Source organism: Tachysurus vachellii, chromosome 3 (assembly GCF_030014155.1).
Source record: "Tachysurus vachellii isolate PV-2020 chromosome 3, HZAU_Pvac_v1, whole genome shotgun sequence".
NCBI lineage: Eukaryota > Metazoa > Chordata > Actinopteri > Siluriformes > Bagridae > Tachysurus > Tachysurus vachellii.
Genome location: NC_083462.1, coordinates 26,503,846 through 26,519,356, shown reverse-complemented (window position 1 = coordinate 26,519,356; position 15,511 = coordinate 26,503,846). Strand labels below are relative to the sequence as shown.

Here is a 15,511-nt window from a genome sequence, read left to right as displayed (position 1 = left end):
CTCTGACCGTGACATGATGGCCATGTTCACTTTAGGCACACTTGACATTTATACAGGCAACACTACTGACATTTCCCAACAGTGCTTACTATATAGCAACAACCTCCAACCATTTCTCTGTGTTTTTTTTTTTCACCTCAATACCACCGATGTATAAAGCATGCACAGCTAGAGGCCAGGTCTATGTAACACCTTGGAGCTATTTCATACACGCTTGCCAAGTCTTGTCTGTACTTCAGCTCTTTATATTATACACTAAAACACTTCCCAAAATTGCCCTTCTACTAAATGTTTATGGAGTAATTCTCTTAATGTTGTTTTTTCTTGAGGAAAGTAAATAGCAGAAAGCCTATTTGAACTCAATGTGTGTAATATAATGTGTTAATGCATAAACTGGCTGTTCCAGGGCACAGGAAATGTCCCCATTGGGTGAATGATTTGGGATTAGTGTTGGTTGTAGCTCTGGTACAGGCATGCTGTTCTGAACACATTTCGCGTCTGTTCTAAAATAATGTCATAGCAATATGTCCATGTACCCACCAGAATGCTTCCTCTCTCCCCGCCTTCCCCTTCTTTTCCCTCTCCAGCCCTGCCAGTGCCACGGGTGAGTCGTTCTAGCCAAACAGCTTTGGAATGGTTAGAGAAAATAATCATCTGCTCCCAAGCTGAGTCACCACAGGGGAGTAGGCAAGGGCTGTTACAGGCAGCGGGGGGATTTATACTCCCTCTTGTAAATTTGACTAAAATACGCTGATGTTTGTGTGCTCCTATCCTGTACCAGGCGATTATATGATTACACTAATATATGCAATCCCAAAGAAGAGGAGAGTAAACAAAGCAACAAGGTTCTCTAAAGTGACCAGCTTCAGACTGAAAGACAAGAAGTAACGGCAGAGCAGGGAAAGTAAATTCTGAATATGATGAATTATAGATCGGCCCAGTTGTATCTCATAGAGATCCATCTGTGCATTTATGACCCATGCAGTGACCAGGTTGACTGCTTAAGGTAAAATAGGGAAATGAAAATCATAATGGAATGAGGCATTAAGGTTCAGTGTTCACTAAGCACATAGAAAAATATCTGGCATTTAATGCCTAGTAAAACAATGAGCAATGTTTTTGGCAGGATGTGATAGTCAGGGATTAATACTGGTTTAACCTACTCATGCCAAGCTGCAGAACAGATTCTTGGGTGGTGTTTTTGACATGGCTGTGTTAGTGGTTCTAGGTGTTTTTATGTCCACAGGATCCTACTGACAGCCTGGAGATGTTTCCTGATAGATTTGGTGCTGGTACGAGTCAATGAGAAATTTCTGGGTTGGATACGGCTAGATTGAGATGACAGAGAGTCAACCCTGTCCTGTGGCCAGAAAAACACCTACAAGGTCAATGTTGTCCTAATGTGATGGCAGTAAAACATGGGTAAATTGAACCAGTATCACTCCCTGAACATCACATCCTTTTCCAAACTTTGCTTATTGTTTACAAGGGATTAAATTAAATCTCTGAAGCAGGTAGGAAAACTCAAGTGTTCTTCTATGTGCTTAGTGAACAATCTGAAAATTAATACCTCTTTCCATTATACTATTCTTTTTCAAATTTTACCAAAAGCAGTCAACCAGGTCACTGCATGGGTCTTAACCACACAGATGGTTCTATAAGAGAATGTGACTCACTAGCCAAATACTATCTGGTCACTTTCGGTCCAATGGTGGCTTGTCTATGTGGTACAGGTGAGATGATACATAGCAACAGACTGTAATTGTATCCAAATATTTACTTGATAAAATGGCAAGTAAACATAACTACAGGTTAAGTGCAATTAATGTAAAAGTGAAAATTTTTATTTTTACGTGTTCAATTTAATTACTAGGGGGGCACGGTGGCTTAGTGGTTAGCACGTTCGCCTCACACCTCCAGGGTTGAGGGTTCGATTCCTGCCTCCGCCTTGTGTGTGTGTGGAGTTTGCATGTTCTCCCCGTGCCTCGGGGGTTTCCTCCGGGTACTCCGGCTACTTCCCCCGGTCCAAAGACATGCATGGTAGGTTGATTGGCATCTCTGGAAAATTGTCCATAGTGTGTGATTGCGTGATTGAATGAGAGTGTGTGTGTGTGTGTGTGCGCCCTGCAATGGGTTGGCACTCTGTCCAGGGTGTATCCTGCCTTGATGCCCAATGATGCCTGAGATCAGAGGCTCCCCGTGACCCGAGGTAGTTCGGATAAGCGGTAGAAAATGAATGAATGAATGAATTTAATTACTAATGCTGAAAAGCTGAATTTTTTTATTTCTCTAATTGGGAACTTTGAGCGCACCACATGTTTATGTTTCACAGTTAATATTAGCACTGCCTGCCTTTAATAAAGCACTCATTTACAGTCACATTTGGATCTATGAGTGACCAGTTAATAAGTTCCACAAAGATTTAGCTTTCTTTATTTAATTGCAAGTCTGTAATGTTTCATAACATTTATTGTTACGCCTGTAGCAATAATAGTGATAAATCTGTAATTAAACCAAAGAACCTCCAAAACTTTTAACTAGTACTGAGGTTTTACTTAATCTAATAACTTCCAGTATCATTTACTATGTCTTTCCGGGGTATATACACCCACACAAAAACTCTTATTGGACACTGAACACCCCGTTTATAGCGTTTGTATCCGAGTCTGAATTGCCATCTTGCACAAGGCTCCATTTAACATTGAGCCTGACACCAACATATGTCTCACACACACACACACACACACACACACACACACACACAATTGAAGCCTTTATGAAGTTATTCAGAACATGGTAATGTTTCTTTAGCTGTGAGCCAATACTAATCCCAGCACTTCGTACAAGCCATGCAGTAAGTGTACGACCCTTTCTCAGCTATAACAGCTAGAGGGTATTCATGCCCAGGCTTGCTTTTAGCACCTGCTGGGTAGCTTTCAGGACCACAGGCAGCACAGCCTCTCAATCTGTAACATGACTGGAAGAGGTTGATCACTGAAATAGCAGGAAGAAACGGGAATGGGTTTCCAGTTGATGCATGCCTTAGAGAGCAAGCACATTGTATTGAGGATGCAAGAAAAGAAATCTGGGTTCACTAATCATAAAAAAAGACTTCAGGGTTATAGAAGTGATAAAGAAAATGACAAAGAGTTCCATCACATCAGCTGATCCAGTTTGTCTGGTCCAGCCTCAGAGCAACTGCAGAACAGAGTCATCACTTGGAGTGGATCAAGAGGGCTGACCTCAATAACCAGCTGAAGGTCCCACAAGAGACCACCACAGCCTCCTTGCAAACAGATGCCATGCTCTGGTCTACCTTCAATAGGACGTTCATTATAGTAGAACTATAACTGGTTCATGAGAAGAGGGATCTTATGACTGTTTCATGAGGATAAGGATTGGAGGCTGCTTTATAGAGAAAAGTATGCAGAGATATCATTTGACTGTTTACGAGAAGTGGAAGTGTGTTCACCTACCCAGTCCAAGCCAGTTATTCAATGGAAGATCCTAAAGTCACTCAGGTGAATGGTGACTACTGACACAATTGAAGGTACATTGATAGTACATCAGGTAGATATGCTCAGCATGAGGACCCAACTGTGCTTACTCTATGTAATTTCCCATGGAACCCTCTCTGATTGTAAAAAAAAGTCTTTATTTTTGCTATTCTCTTTTCTCTGTTACATTATTATGTATCTCCATTTCACATTGAGAGAAGCACAACATATAAAGCAGACTTCCACAGAAAAGGCTCATGCAACTTTCTTTTACCAGATTGCAGTCAAATCAAGAAGTCTTCCAAAAAACTGTGAACTATGAGGTACATCAGAGAAACTTTACTGTTTTCCATTTCTGTCAACCTTCTTCTGCATGATATTCGTCTCCATTCTGTCTTGCAGTCCAAACTGCAGTCTGCTCGTCCACATTTTAGGTGCCATTGGCCACCTTGCATATTGATGTACTAAGAGACTTTTGCATATGTGTTTTTAAACAATGGATAGCCATTCAGTGAGTGAAAACTTCTTCTTGGCCAACCTGCCTGGTTTCTTCCAAAGATGCAAGTCTGTATAGTCAAAACATTCAATACGGAGAAGGTATTGATTTGCCAGGGACAAAGGGCACGACTTTTCTATGCCTGTCTCCATCTCTGTCTCTTTCAACTGACTAGAGATTCCAGACTGTTCAGTCATAGCTTCAGTTGTAACCCTAGTCAACAGAGTCAAACCTCCAGATGCTTATTTTGGCTGTTTAATGAAAGGACTTTCTTCTGACACACTTAAATAAATGTATTGGCGTGTTCTGTGTAAGATTAAGCTAATTATCCACAAAAGTATAACCTTTTTTATTAAGGGTGCCAATAATTGTGGAGCTGAAAACTAAGCGCACTCTCAAACATAGGTGCATTAAGTGAACATACTACAGTCAAGCTGCATGTATGTGTGCAAAATATGGGATACAAAAGGGAGGACAGGTGAAAAGAAATGCCTAATTTTTCCCATGTAAGCACACACACTCACACAAACACAAACAAACACACAGGACATAATTCACACTGAGGTGGAGAATAATCAGTCTGACAGCATGCTGAGCAGATATGACACGAGTCAAGTTGTGAGCATGCTGGGATGTGTCACACAGATGAAAAATGCCCACAGAGTATTTTCTATTTCGTATTGTCAGTGGGCACCACAGTGTCATCACGGCCCCCATGTTGCTGTGTATAAATATGACCTGCACACAGAGACATTTTGTCTTTTTTCTTTAACTAATCTCAGCGAGGAAAAATACGGTAGCAAAACTTTCCCTCACACCTCATTCAAAGAGTTCATCTGGGGCTATTCCCTTAGTAGGGAGAAAAGAAACAGAGAGAGACTATGACAGAGAAAAAAGGGACACGAGGCGCTGGGATTCAGTTGGCCTGTAGCCTGGAGCTCTGCTTCTGAACCATATTAGTGTAAAATAGAGAGAGCAATGAAGACATACAGCAGTGAAGCTGGCCAGGGTCTGTACCCCGTCTCCTCTCTCTTTGCGTCTCTCTCTCTGCACCACAGCTGAGGCTGTAACCCCTGAGCTGTGCAGCAGTGTAGAGATAGCTCACTAATCACATGCAAGTCTTCTTATGGAACTGACCAAATCTATCAAAATCTGCTAATAGATTCAACGTTTATTCAAGGACTCCGTGTGATTCAATGAGCTCTGAAAAACTTCATAATCAAAAAAAGATCGAAACGCAAATTCTGCAAATCTGCAAACGTCTCTGGTTTGACAATCTAATGTTAAACAGGTCTCCTACAGCTAATAAGTATCATCTTGCTGGAACATGGAGCGCATATCAGTGGTGGCACGTTATTGTTATTTTACAGCTGCTGTATCAGATGGAAATTCATTTGGTGAATACTGATTCTTCATCCTGTACAAACCATCATTAAGCTCCCCTTTCATTCGCATATTAGATCTTCTTTCAAAAGAGATGCTATTAATCAAACCCCTTTGTCCTGCAGCCTTAGCAAGTGATAAAGTGTTGACTGAAATTGGCCGGGGCACGACATTAATGGGCCCACTGGCAGCGTGAGGGGCCGTTCTAATTGAACACACATGGCCTGTACTGTGGACCTGGAGCGAGGAGTGAAAGGAAAGGCCAACATTTCGGCACTCATCTCACTCTCTGCCTGATCTGCTCAAATTACACTACAGGATTGCGATTACTGCCCGGCTCTCCTAGCTGAACTCCTAGTGTGAGTTTTACTCCAGAAGCTGAGGTTAAATCACACTGAAGCTACTGTTTAGGCAGTTTATATTACACTGAATTGAACGGCTATTTTAAATAATGTTTATTTTATAAAACTGAACAGCAGATAACTTTACTTAAAAAAGTATATATCCACCTTTAAGCTTTAAGATATTTTGACAATTCATTTACTCATATCTATTAATTCAGTTTGAGAACAGCACTCCGTCTTGAGCACTAAGGCAGAATCGATCGTTAAGCTGGCATGTACAATTTTTATATGCCCCATGCCCCACGAGCTAGAGTATTTGCAGCAGCATTATTCTTCTTTTTTGCGAGTCGTTTGGGACCCATGATACGACTACAGGAAAACTGTGTTGACTCACTGAGCTACACTAATGTAAATTAAAATAAGAGATGATGAACTACCCAACATGGATCCATACATCATCACACATGGAGGCAATGCTTCAGATCGAGGCTGGAATTAAACTAAGTACTCAGGCTGCTCACAATCGAGTAGGTGCTAAATCAGATGTAATTAGCTCTAAGCCACAAAATGACTTGCTTACCTAGATGTATGACAAAATTAGCTGTTTTTACTCCATTCCTGTTACCTGTCCTTGGCATAAATGTGTTTCGCTCCTCTAACACTTCACAAGCATCACTTTGTCTTCATGTGTCTTCCTAGGCACCGATTCCCACAGTGAAAATGGTCTATAAACAACGGCTCACTCTGAGGAACAAGCCCTTATATTGGCCTTTATTTTTCTGTACACTGATGCGATAATTGGATTCAACATATCCTTGGGAAATTTCAGAAGGTTCAATCAAATCCCTTTCATCACAGTCTAGTCCAGCTAGCAAACAAAAAAGAGACAGAGAAAGAGAACAGCCAAAAAAAATAAAAAATAAAAATTGTGTTCATGACCCAGTGTTTTGTTGTGTATAAACTCCAGCACTGACCAATGGGCTGTTTTATCATGTGAAAGGCTGAGTGTGTGAGCTGCTTTTTAAACAGCAGCTCAATGCGACAGCTCTGCCCCACACGGCTTTTGCGTTTCAGACAACCACAGCGCTCCATCACGACTGCCAACAGCTTGATTTCCTGATGCATAGCGCTCGATTCCACATGCAGCTCTACTGTGCATGTATTTTAATTCTGAGCATCCTCAGTCTTCTGGAAAACTAAACAAATAAGAGTTAAGGCCCAGAAAAGTTTTGGAGGTTTTTTGGCATCTCAGAGCCAGAACTTTCAGTTTTGGAAGCAGTTTTAAAGAGGTCATGTGTCTGAACTACCTAGCGCACAGCTCTTTTGATCCTAGAAGAAAAGAGACACTTCAGGAGAGTTAGTGCTCCTGCTGTGTCCTACACTTACACTTTTTTTTAGCCAGGGTAAAACTCAATTCCAATACAGTACCTGTAAAACACTTCAGGCTTCAGCTCTGCTTGGCTCAACTTCTTCATTGAGCCTTTTGTTTTCTCCAATGAGTTGCTTCTCCTAACTTTCATGTAACTGATATAATATTCATTTAATCTCTTTTCTTACTATCTTCTGTTCTTCTTGGTAGCTGTCGATGCTTTCTTGACCCAGGCCATTACTTTCTAATAAATAAAATGTATTTAAATGTTTTGAAATTGTTTAGATCATACACAATATTCACAGTGCTTTATATATGTTATACTAGAGATGTGCACAGGTGCAAGTGCAAATAATATACTATGGACGAATGGCAGATATCAAAGCAACATTTGTGTGTTAAATCGAGGGACAGTGAGCATGTAGGGAAGTCATTGTCTTTTTTGCAGAAAGAGAAATTGCAGGCAGTGGCCAGTTCAAGCCTATCGATAGTTACATCTGTGTGCCATTCATTGAGGATATGTAGTTTCACAGGAGACAATGAGAATGATAATGGAAATGATCGATCTTGAAATAGTGGACCTCCTGTATGCCCAGTGTCGAGCTGTGTAGAGCCATTTTCCAGCATTATATCTGTCTGTTCCTGCCCCTAATTAAATATAATTTCCTGCTCAGTTGTTTCAAAGTTCTGCTACAAATATTAATCTGGTATAACTTCACCAAATTAACAGCTTAACAGCTCCCATTCTAACACAATGTTGCTCTATTATACCGTTTTGTCATAGTATTAGGACTCTATTTTCAAAATATTGTGACTTTCTTGGAATATCAGTTATTCAGGACTTTGTCCCTCAAATAATTGTATTCTATGGTTGTTTCTATTATCTACATATTGGTTTACAAACATTTACAAATATGTTTTATTTATAATTTGACATTTTTATCTTTTAGTGGTAAACAATCAATTATTTTCCAAAATATTCCTCCCTAATATAAAGACTTACCTGTACTCGGTTGTTTGGGTCTCTCTTGATCCATTTGATGACAGTCTCGTAGACGAGCTCCTCAGCCTTGGTGTTGAGACTGTCGTTGGACAGGTAACTGACCAGGTCTTCTTTAGAGATGCTTAGGATCTCTTCTTGGCTAGCCACATCTGGGAAGTTCTGCAGGGCAAATGCCTTGGCCATGTTGTGTAGCTCTGTGCAACACATCGCCTCAGCCATGGCCAGAACCCCCAGGCAGTTCCCTGCTGTCAGCTGCTTCTCTGAAGAGCACAAAGGGAAGAGAGACACCATCCAGTGCCCACATCCATAAAAGATCACAAGGCTTTGGGGAGAAAAGCAGCAAAGCTATCTGAGCTGTGTATCTGTGAAACTCAGAGGAGCACTGAAGCTCAAAGCATTTCTGGGACAAACACTGGGGCAAATCGATTGAGTGCAGGGCACCCAGCAGAGGTGGCATCCCACAGATTAACACTGGCAGGTAAAGTACTTATTGGTGCCCTAGGGCCACAGAGGAGCCAAATAAGGGGGCAACAAAGTATCATAAGGGCCAAGCCCGTGACTGCAAAGCTTGAACAAATTGTAATATGCAAAGACCAAGCTGCCGTCTGTCTATCCAAAGAGTGACACTAAATAAAGTACTCTTATATCAAGTTCTTTATACACTCTATACACATAGTGTTTCACATTAGCAAAACAAATTTTGGTATTTCATCATGGCTACTTGAAGACTTGTAATAGCCTCCTTAAGGCAAAAAGTACACACACACTCACGCTGTGCCAAGTTGATTCTTGCTGTGACCTGCTCTTATAGTTTTAGAGAGTTGGACTGTACAGCTCTGATTGTTACCTGACAACCACAATTTATGACAACCACAATTTACTTCAGTCAGTAAAGATCAGCAAAAAAAGAGCCGGAAGCTACTTTTAGGGCAATCACTCCATCCCTTCTACATTTGTGTAAAAGTTTAAATTGGGTGAAATTTTTTTTTATCAGACCAACACAACACTATTTTCAAGCTTTGTTTCTTTAGAATGTCTTTTTGAATACTATTAAACTCAGAATCTCACACAATTAAATGTACAAATATGGCTACGAAATGTAATTAAAATTCAGTAGATCCTACAAAATCTCTCAGTGGTGTAGATCCTACAAAATCTCTCAGTGCTATAGATCCTACAAAATCTCTCAGTGGTGTAGATCCTACAAAGTCTCTCAGTGGTGTAGATCCTACAGAATGTCTCAGTGTTGTAGATCATACAGAATAGCTCAATATAGTAGCTCCTACAGAATCTCTGTGTTGTAGATCCTACAGAATCTCTCAGTGCTGTAGATCATACAGAATCTCTCAATGCTGTAGATCATACAGAATCTCTCAATGCTGTAGATCATACAGAATAGCTCAATATAGTAGATCCTACAGAATCTCTGTGTTGTAGATCCTACAGAGTCTCTCAGTGTTGTAGATCCTACAGAATCTCTTAATGCTGTAGATCCTACAGAATCTCTGTTATAGATACTACAGAATCTCTAGTGTTGTAAATCCTACAGAATCTCAGTACTGTAGATCCTGCAGAATCTCAGTGATGTAAATCCTACAAAATATTAGTGCAGTAGATCCTACAAAATCTCTCAGTGTTGTAGATCCTACAGAGTCTCTCAGTGTTGTAGATCCTACAGAATCTCTTAATGCTGTAGATCCTACAGAATAGCTCAATATAATAGATCCTACAGAATCTCTGTTATAGATACTACAGAATCTCTTAGTGTTGTAAATCCTACAGAATCTCAGTACTGTAGATCCTACAGAATCTCAGTGATGTAAATCCTACAGAATATTAGTGCAGTAGATCCTACAAAATCTCTCAGTGTTGTAGATCCTACAGAGTCTCTCGGTGTTGTAGATCCTACAGAATCTCAGTACTGTAGATCCTACAGAATCTCAATGATGTAAATACTACAGAATATTAGTGCAGTAGATCCTACAAAATCTCTCAGTGTTGTAGATCCTACAGAGTCTCTCGGTGTTGTAAATCCTACAGAATCTTAGTGCAGTAGATCCTACAGAATCTCAGTGATGTAATTCCTACAGAATATTAGTGCAGTAGATCCTACAAAATCTCTGTGTTGTAGGTCCTACAGAGTCTATCGGTGTTGTAAATCCTACAGAATCTCAGTACTGTAGATCCTACAGAATCTCAGTGATGTAATTCCTACAGAATCTTAGTGCAGTAGATCCTACAAAATCTCTCAGTGTTGTAGATCCTACAGAGTCTCTCGGTGTTGTAGATCCTACAGAATCTCAGTACTGTAGATACTACAGAATCTCAGTGATGTAAATACTACAGAATATTAGTGCAGTAGATCCTACAAAATCTCTCAGTGTTGTAGATCCTACAGAGTCTCTCGGTGTTGTAAATCCTACAGAATCTTAGTGCAGTAGATCCTACAGAATCTCAGTGATGTAATTCCTACAGAATCTTAGTGCAGTAGATCCTACAAAATCTCTGTGTTGTAGGTCCTACAGAGTCTATCGGTGTTGTAAATCCTACAGAATCTCAGTACTGTAGATCCTACAGAATCTCAGTGATGTAATTCCTACAGAATCTTAGTGCAGTAGATCCTACAGAATCTCAGTGATGTAATTCCTACAGAATATTAGTGCAGTAGATCCTACAAAATCTCTCAGTGTTGTAGGTCCTACAGTCTCTCAGTGTTGTAGATCCTACAGAATCTCAGTACTGTAGATCCTACAGAATCTCAGTGATGTATTTCCTACAGAGTCTTAGTGCAGTAGATCCTACAGGATCTCTTAGTGTTGCAAATTCTACAGAATCTCAGTGATGTAGATCCTACAGAATCTCTCAGTGTTGAGAGCAACATATTCAAAGGATCAACAGCTAGTGGCATTTGCAATATTTATTTATTTTTTAAAGTATATTTGAAGCTTTCACTTATTCAAATCAAGCCAGCATCTCACAATAGCAGAGTTCAACAACAGAAAGGCTTTATGCATGTGAACTATTATACAGAGCTAATTTTTCTTTTGTCAGACTGTAAGCTGTACAGAAATCTCCAAACTCAAAGAATATTATTATTTTAATAGTCCCAGTATTAGGAAATGCAGACAGCCTGCTAGGCAAAACATTCCACATAAACTGACTAGTGATTTGTTGAAACCTTCACTATATAAAAAAAATACAAAAACTTTTGGCTTGTGCAGGATATAGAAGAAGTCATTGTTATTGGGACCGTGACAAAAAAGTGAGTGGGATGAAACCATGTGAATGGAGACCCATTTCAAGATCAGGACTAGGACCAATAGTAGCTCTGGAGTTGATAGTGAACAGAACTTTCTTTGAGATGTCTATAATTAAACATTCTGTGGTTTTGTATCTTTGGAAATATTTTGGAATGTGGAATACTGGAATGTATTTGCCTTATATTATTATATGGCAAATATAATAAAAAATATAAAATATTAAAATTAATATTAAAATAATATTAAAATTAGCTCTGTATAATAGTATTGCATTTCTGGCCAATGTCTGTAAAGAAATCCAATATTTCTAAATTTGTAGAATACTGTACTGTAAGTGGAGGCTTTAGTAGGTCTAACTAATGAAAGACTGCTTACTAAAGGCCAGGTGACTTAACAAAGCCTAAGTGGGATGAAATTCCCTCACAATATACTTTCCTGAATAAAGGATCTGAAGTCTGGCAATAGATTTAGATTTTAATGTCTGAGCTGGAAATTTGATGTTTTATAAACGTCTTTTATTAACTGCTTCTCCACTTAGGTGAAAATCACATTTTGCGATGTTAAAAGACAAAGACTATCTCGACACCACCTAGCGTGCTGACAAACGTGAATGTGCCTGAGACAAGGTGTTCATTTTCTGTAATATTAGAAAAGTAGTCCATGTGTTTTTTGGAAGAAAATTCTGGATGAATCAGCGTGACATAAGCTGTATAAACATAAAATATGTAGCCCATGTGAAGTCCACCCAGACACGTTACTGCCAAACTTCAGCCCAACATGTGTCTGGTTCAAACAGATGCGCTTTTATTATGTCTGGAATGATGCAGAGTTGTAGCGTGCCATCTCCTATAAACCAGGTCAGATGTCTTCTCTCTTTGAGGAAAGTGCATATTTTTTTCTTCTGAAGTTTTCTGTCAGGGCCAATAAAGGACAGGCTGAAGACAACTGCATGGTGAGGTCCAGGCCTCATTCCATCCAGCACACATAGGTGCACACACACACACACACAAAACACACACACACAAAACACATGAACTTGATTGTCATTACTAGCTTGAGGTAGCAGCACTGCAGCTGCGCAGCCTTTTGAACATCTTGCTTCTCTGCAGGACTTCACTAAACACATGTAACTTTTAGCAGAATCCACTAAGTCGTGCTACTGGTAGCCTAAACCCAGCTGTGAGAAGTAAAATGTTTTGACACCATACACGATACCTTTTTTAATGGAGTAAATATTTTACGTTTTACATGCGATCACCAAATCGACAAGTCTCTATCGTTTCTTGCAAAGCTGCAAACAACTTCCAACTTTTCTTTGTTGTACACTGGATTTACCCTCATTTGATGCAGGGCTTTAGATAAATCTCCTGCCATCTCTGCATGATGCCAAAACACATTTTTAGACTTGAAAACCGGCAAAGCAAATAGATCAATAAAAGATGCTGGTAATCCTTCACTTCCTGTCTGACTGTTCAGCTGACCTTTTGAACCAAAGTTTCACTTTTTCTTTGTCTACACTCCCAAGTCAAATGCTAAAGAAGTCACGGAACTTCATAGCCTTGACTCTTCAGAAACTCATCTCAGCTTTGTCCCTGATCTGTTTGTTTAGCGTTCAAGCATCTCACACTTACTCAGTCAGCATTTTCTACCATTTACACAAAAGTGAAAACCTCTGGCTCAACTTATATTGATCTACCTGAACACAGCTGGATTTTACACACAAGTAGAGCGACTGTGCTTGATTTTTTCAGAGCTGACGGAGAAAATCATAGAACAGTTCATATGGATGGTGGAGAAAGATGGAGTAGTGTAGATGGATGGAGCAACAAGGGTGAGGAAGGAGATGAGAGTTCCTACCTAAGAAAGACACGCAGACTTTGCAAAATGTGTTGAACTGGAATTTGTTGGCGGCCTCCAGCAGGGTTTTGGCATTGGCCGAGTCGATGACGAGTGAGCCGGTGTACACAAACTCCAGGAGCATCTCCAGCACGTCAGCACTGATGTTGGTCATCTGCAGCTCCAGCTTCTCTCCACTACCCGTCTCCCCGAGGGACCTGATGGCACCGACAAAGTGGTTAGAAAACTTTACACATATATACACGAGCATTTCTCTCAAAACATAAAGAAAGCAGGTCTGATTTTTTTTAATTCATCATTTTGTTTCCTGCAACTGAACAACACATTATTGCTGTGTTGAACTCACAGTATGACAGCACAGCATGCTTCTACACACACATGGATATACACACAAACGACTAAGAGGACACTAATGGAGAACATAAATACAGGTGGATGACATGGGACAAAGGCAACACTACTCCATCAATATTCCTTTGAAAAATAATATAAACAAGCACTAGCCTTGACCAAAGCTCCATTTATATGCCAAACAATGTGATTTATATCCCCAGTGTGATGATGTCATTCAGATCCGATTGCACTGATTAGTTTAAATGCAATAAGCCCCCAGGGTATACAACGGGGATCTGTGAATAATGGTGTGCATCAGGGTTTTATGCCCTGTGTGAAAGAATAATCCAGTCAAGGTCAAGGCCAAGAGGAGTGCAATTAATGGCCAGACAGCATCTGATTCTGTTTCAGTGTCTGAGACATGCCAAAAAAAACATGTACACAGATACTGCAAGGATTACTGCAAGGATACAGGGAGCAAAAGGGAGAAAAATACTCCAAGATAAAATATCACCTTAGATTTGTTTTGGCTTTTAGGTCCAAATTTGCGATGGTATTTTGTTTTGTTTGACAGCACAATTATTAATTATTGCCTTTTTTGATTTGCATATGATAGCATACATATAGTATAAATAACAAGCAACACAATTCAGAAGTCATTTTTTTAGGGTCATAAATGCACAGTGTCACATTTAGTCCAATTTTGCGAGCACTGCCAAATAACAGAAATTAGAGAGAGTGCAATAAGCATTTCATTTAGCATATTCCTTTTTTAAAAAACATGCAAAAAGACAGACAGACAGACAGACACACAGAGAGACAAACAGACAGACAGAGAGACATACAGATAGACAGAGAAAAACAGGCAGACATACAGACAGATAGAAAGACAGAGAGACAAACAGAGAGACAAACAGACAGACAGACAGACAGATAGAAAGACAGAGAGACAAACAGAGAGACAAACAGACAGACAGACACAAGTGTTATGGACAGAGGGTGGAGGAGAGAGGGAAGGGCAGGTTAGTTGTGCCACAGTGTGCCAGCAGCCATTCTTCTGGGAGTGGGACGTGTTCCATGACTGGGCCTGGATCTTTTGAAATGAGAGAGCCGTTCCTGTTCCCTCCCTCCCAGCAGCCATGAAACCCCCTGGACAAAACACCCTAATCAACATTGCAGCTGCCATTTTCACCATGGCCCTGTGCATGAACATGTGAGTGTGTAGGACATTATTAGTCTTCATACGGAGTGGGCTTGAAGGGGGAGAAGGCCAACTCAAGAGGACAACGTGCAATTATGGCTCTGTAGATACAGCTGAAAAGACTGTCAATGTTTCTGCCTCCTGAAAAGCAAAAAAACGTCAGAGTTTGTTATTTTCGTTGCTCCCTAATTGTCACGGTGATGGGTTTTAAGATAATAGAAGGGGGTGTTATCCTGGGTTAAGTTATGGAGGAAGAGGAGGAAAAGACAGAAGGGGGAGGGGGGGTAACAAAACAAGGAGATGGAAATAAAACAAGAGAATGTTCATCAGCCAGGTCAATTAGTGCAATGTGAATTGGCTTGGATAGCAATTTGCTTTGTCTGGCCACTTTTGTTATGGAAATCGCTTTCTAGCTTTGGAGAGAAGTGTGAATTTATGTGGCTTCTGACTGCAGGCTTTAGAGAAAGAGGGAGAGAGAAAGAGGGAGAGAGAGAGAGAGAGATGAGAAAGAGAAAATATGTGTGGCATGTGTGTGAATGTCATATATATACACACACACAGAGTGTTGGTGTATGAGTGCAATAGAAAGACAGAGAAAACTATAAAAAAAACAAATAAAAAAAGAAAGCATTTAGTTCCTCCATAGGAACATTTACACACACACACACACACACACACACACACACACACACACACACACACACACACACACACAGTTTCCTAATAAGGATAAACAATAGATTTATTCAAATTTTGGCCTCAATAAGG

General features: G+C 40.1%; 1 protein-coding gene across 1 annotated transcript in view; it reads right to left on the bottom strand.

Annotated features, from left to right (window-relative positions):
- LOC132843294 (kelch-like protein 29) overlaps window positions 1-15,511 on the bottom strand; it is a 181,555-nt gene that overhangs the window by 30,107 nt on the left and 135,937 nt on the right. Inside the window, exons 7-8 of the mRNA XM_060866502.1 lie at window positions 13,210-13,406; window positions 8,093-8,352 (exon numbers count right to left, since the gene is read on the bottom strand). Coding sequence (XP_060722485.1) covers window positions 8,093-8,352; window positions 13,210-13,406 — 457 coding nt within the window. The remainder of the gene's footprint in view (window positions 1-8,092; window positions 8,353-13,209; window positions 13,407-15,511) is intronic.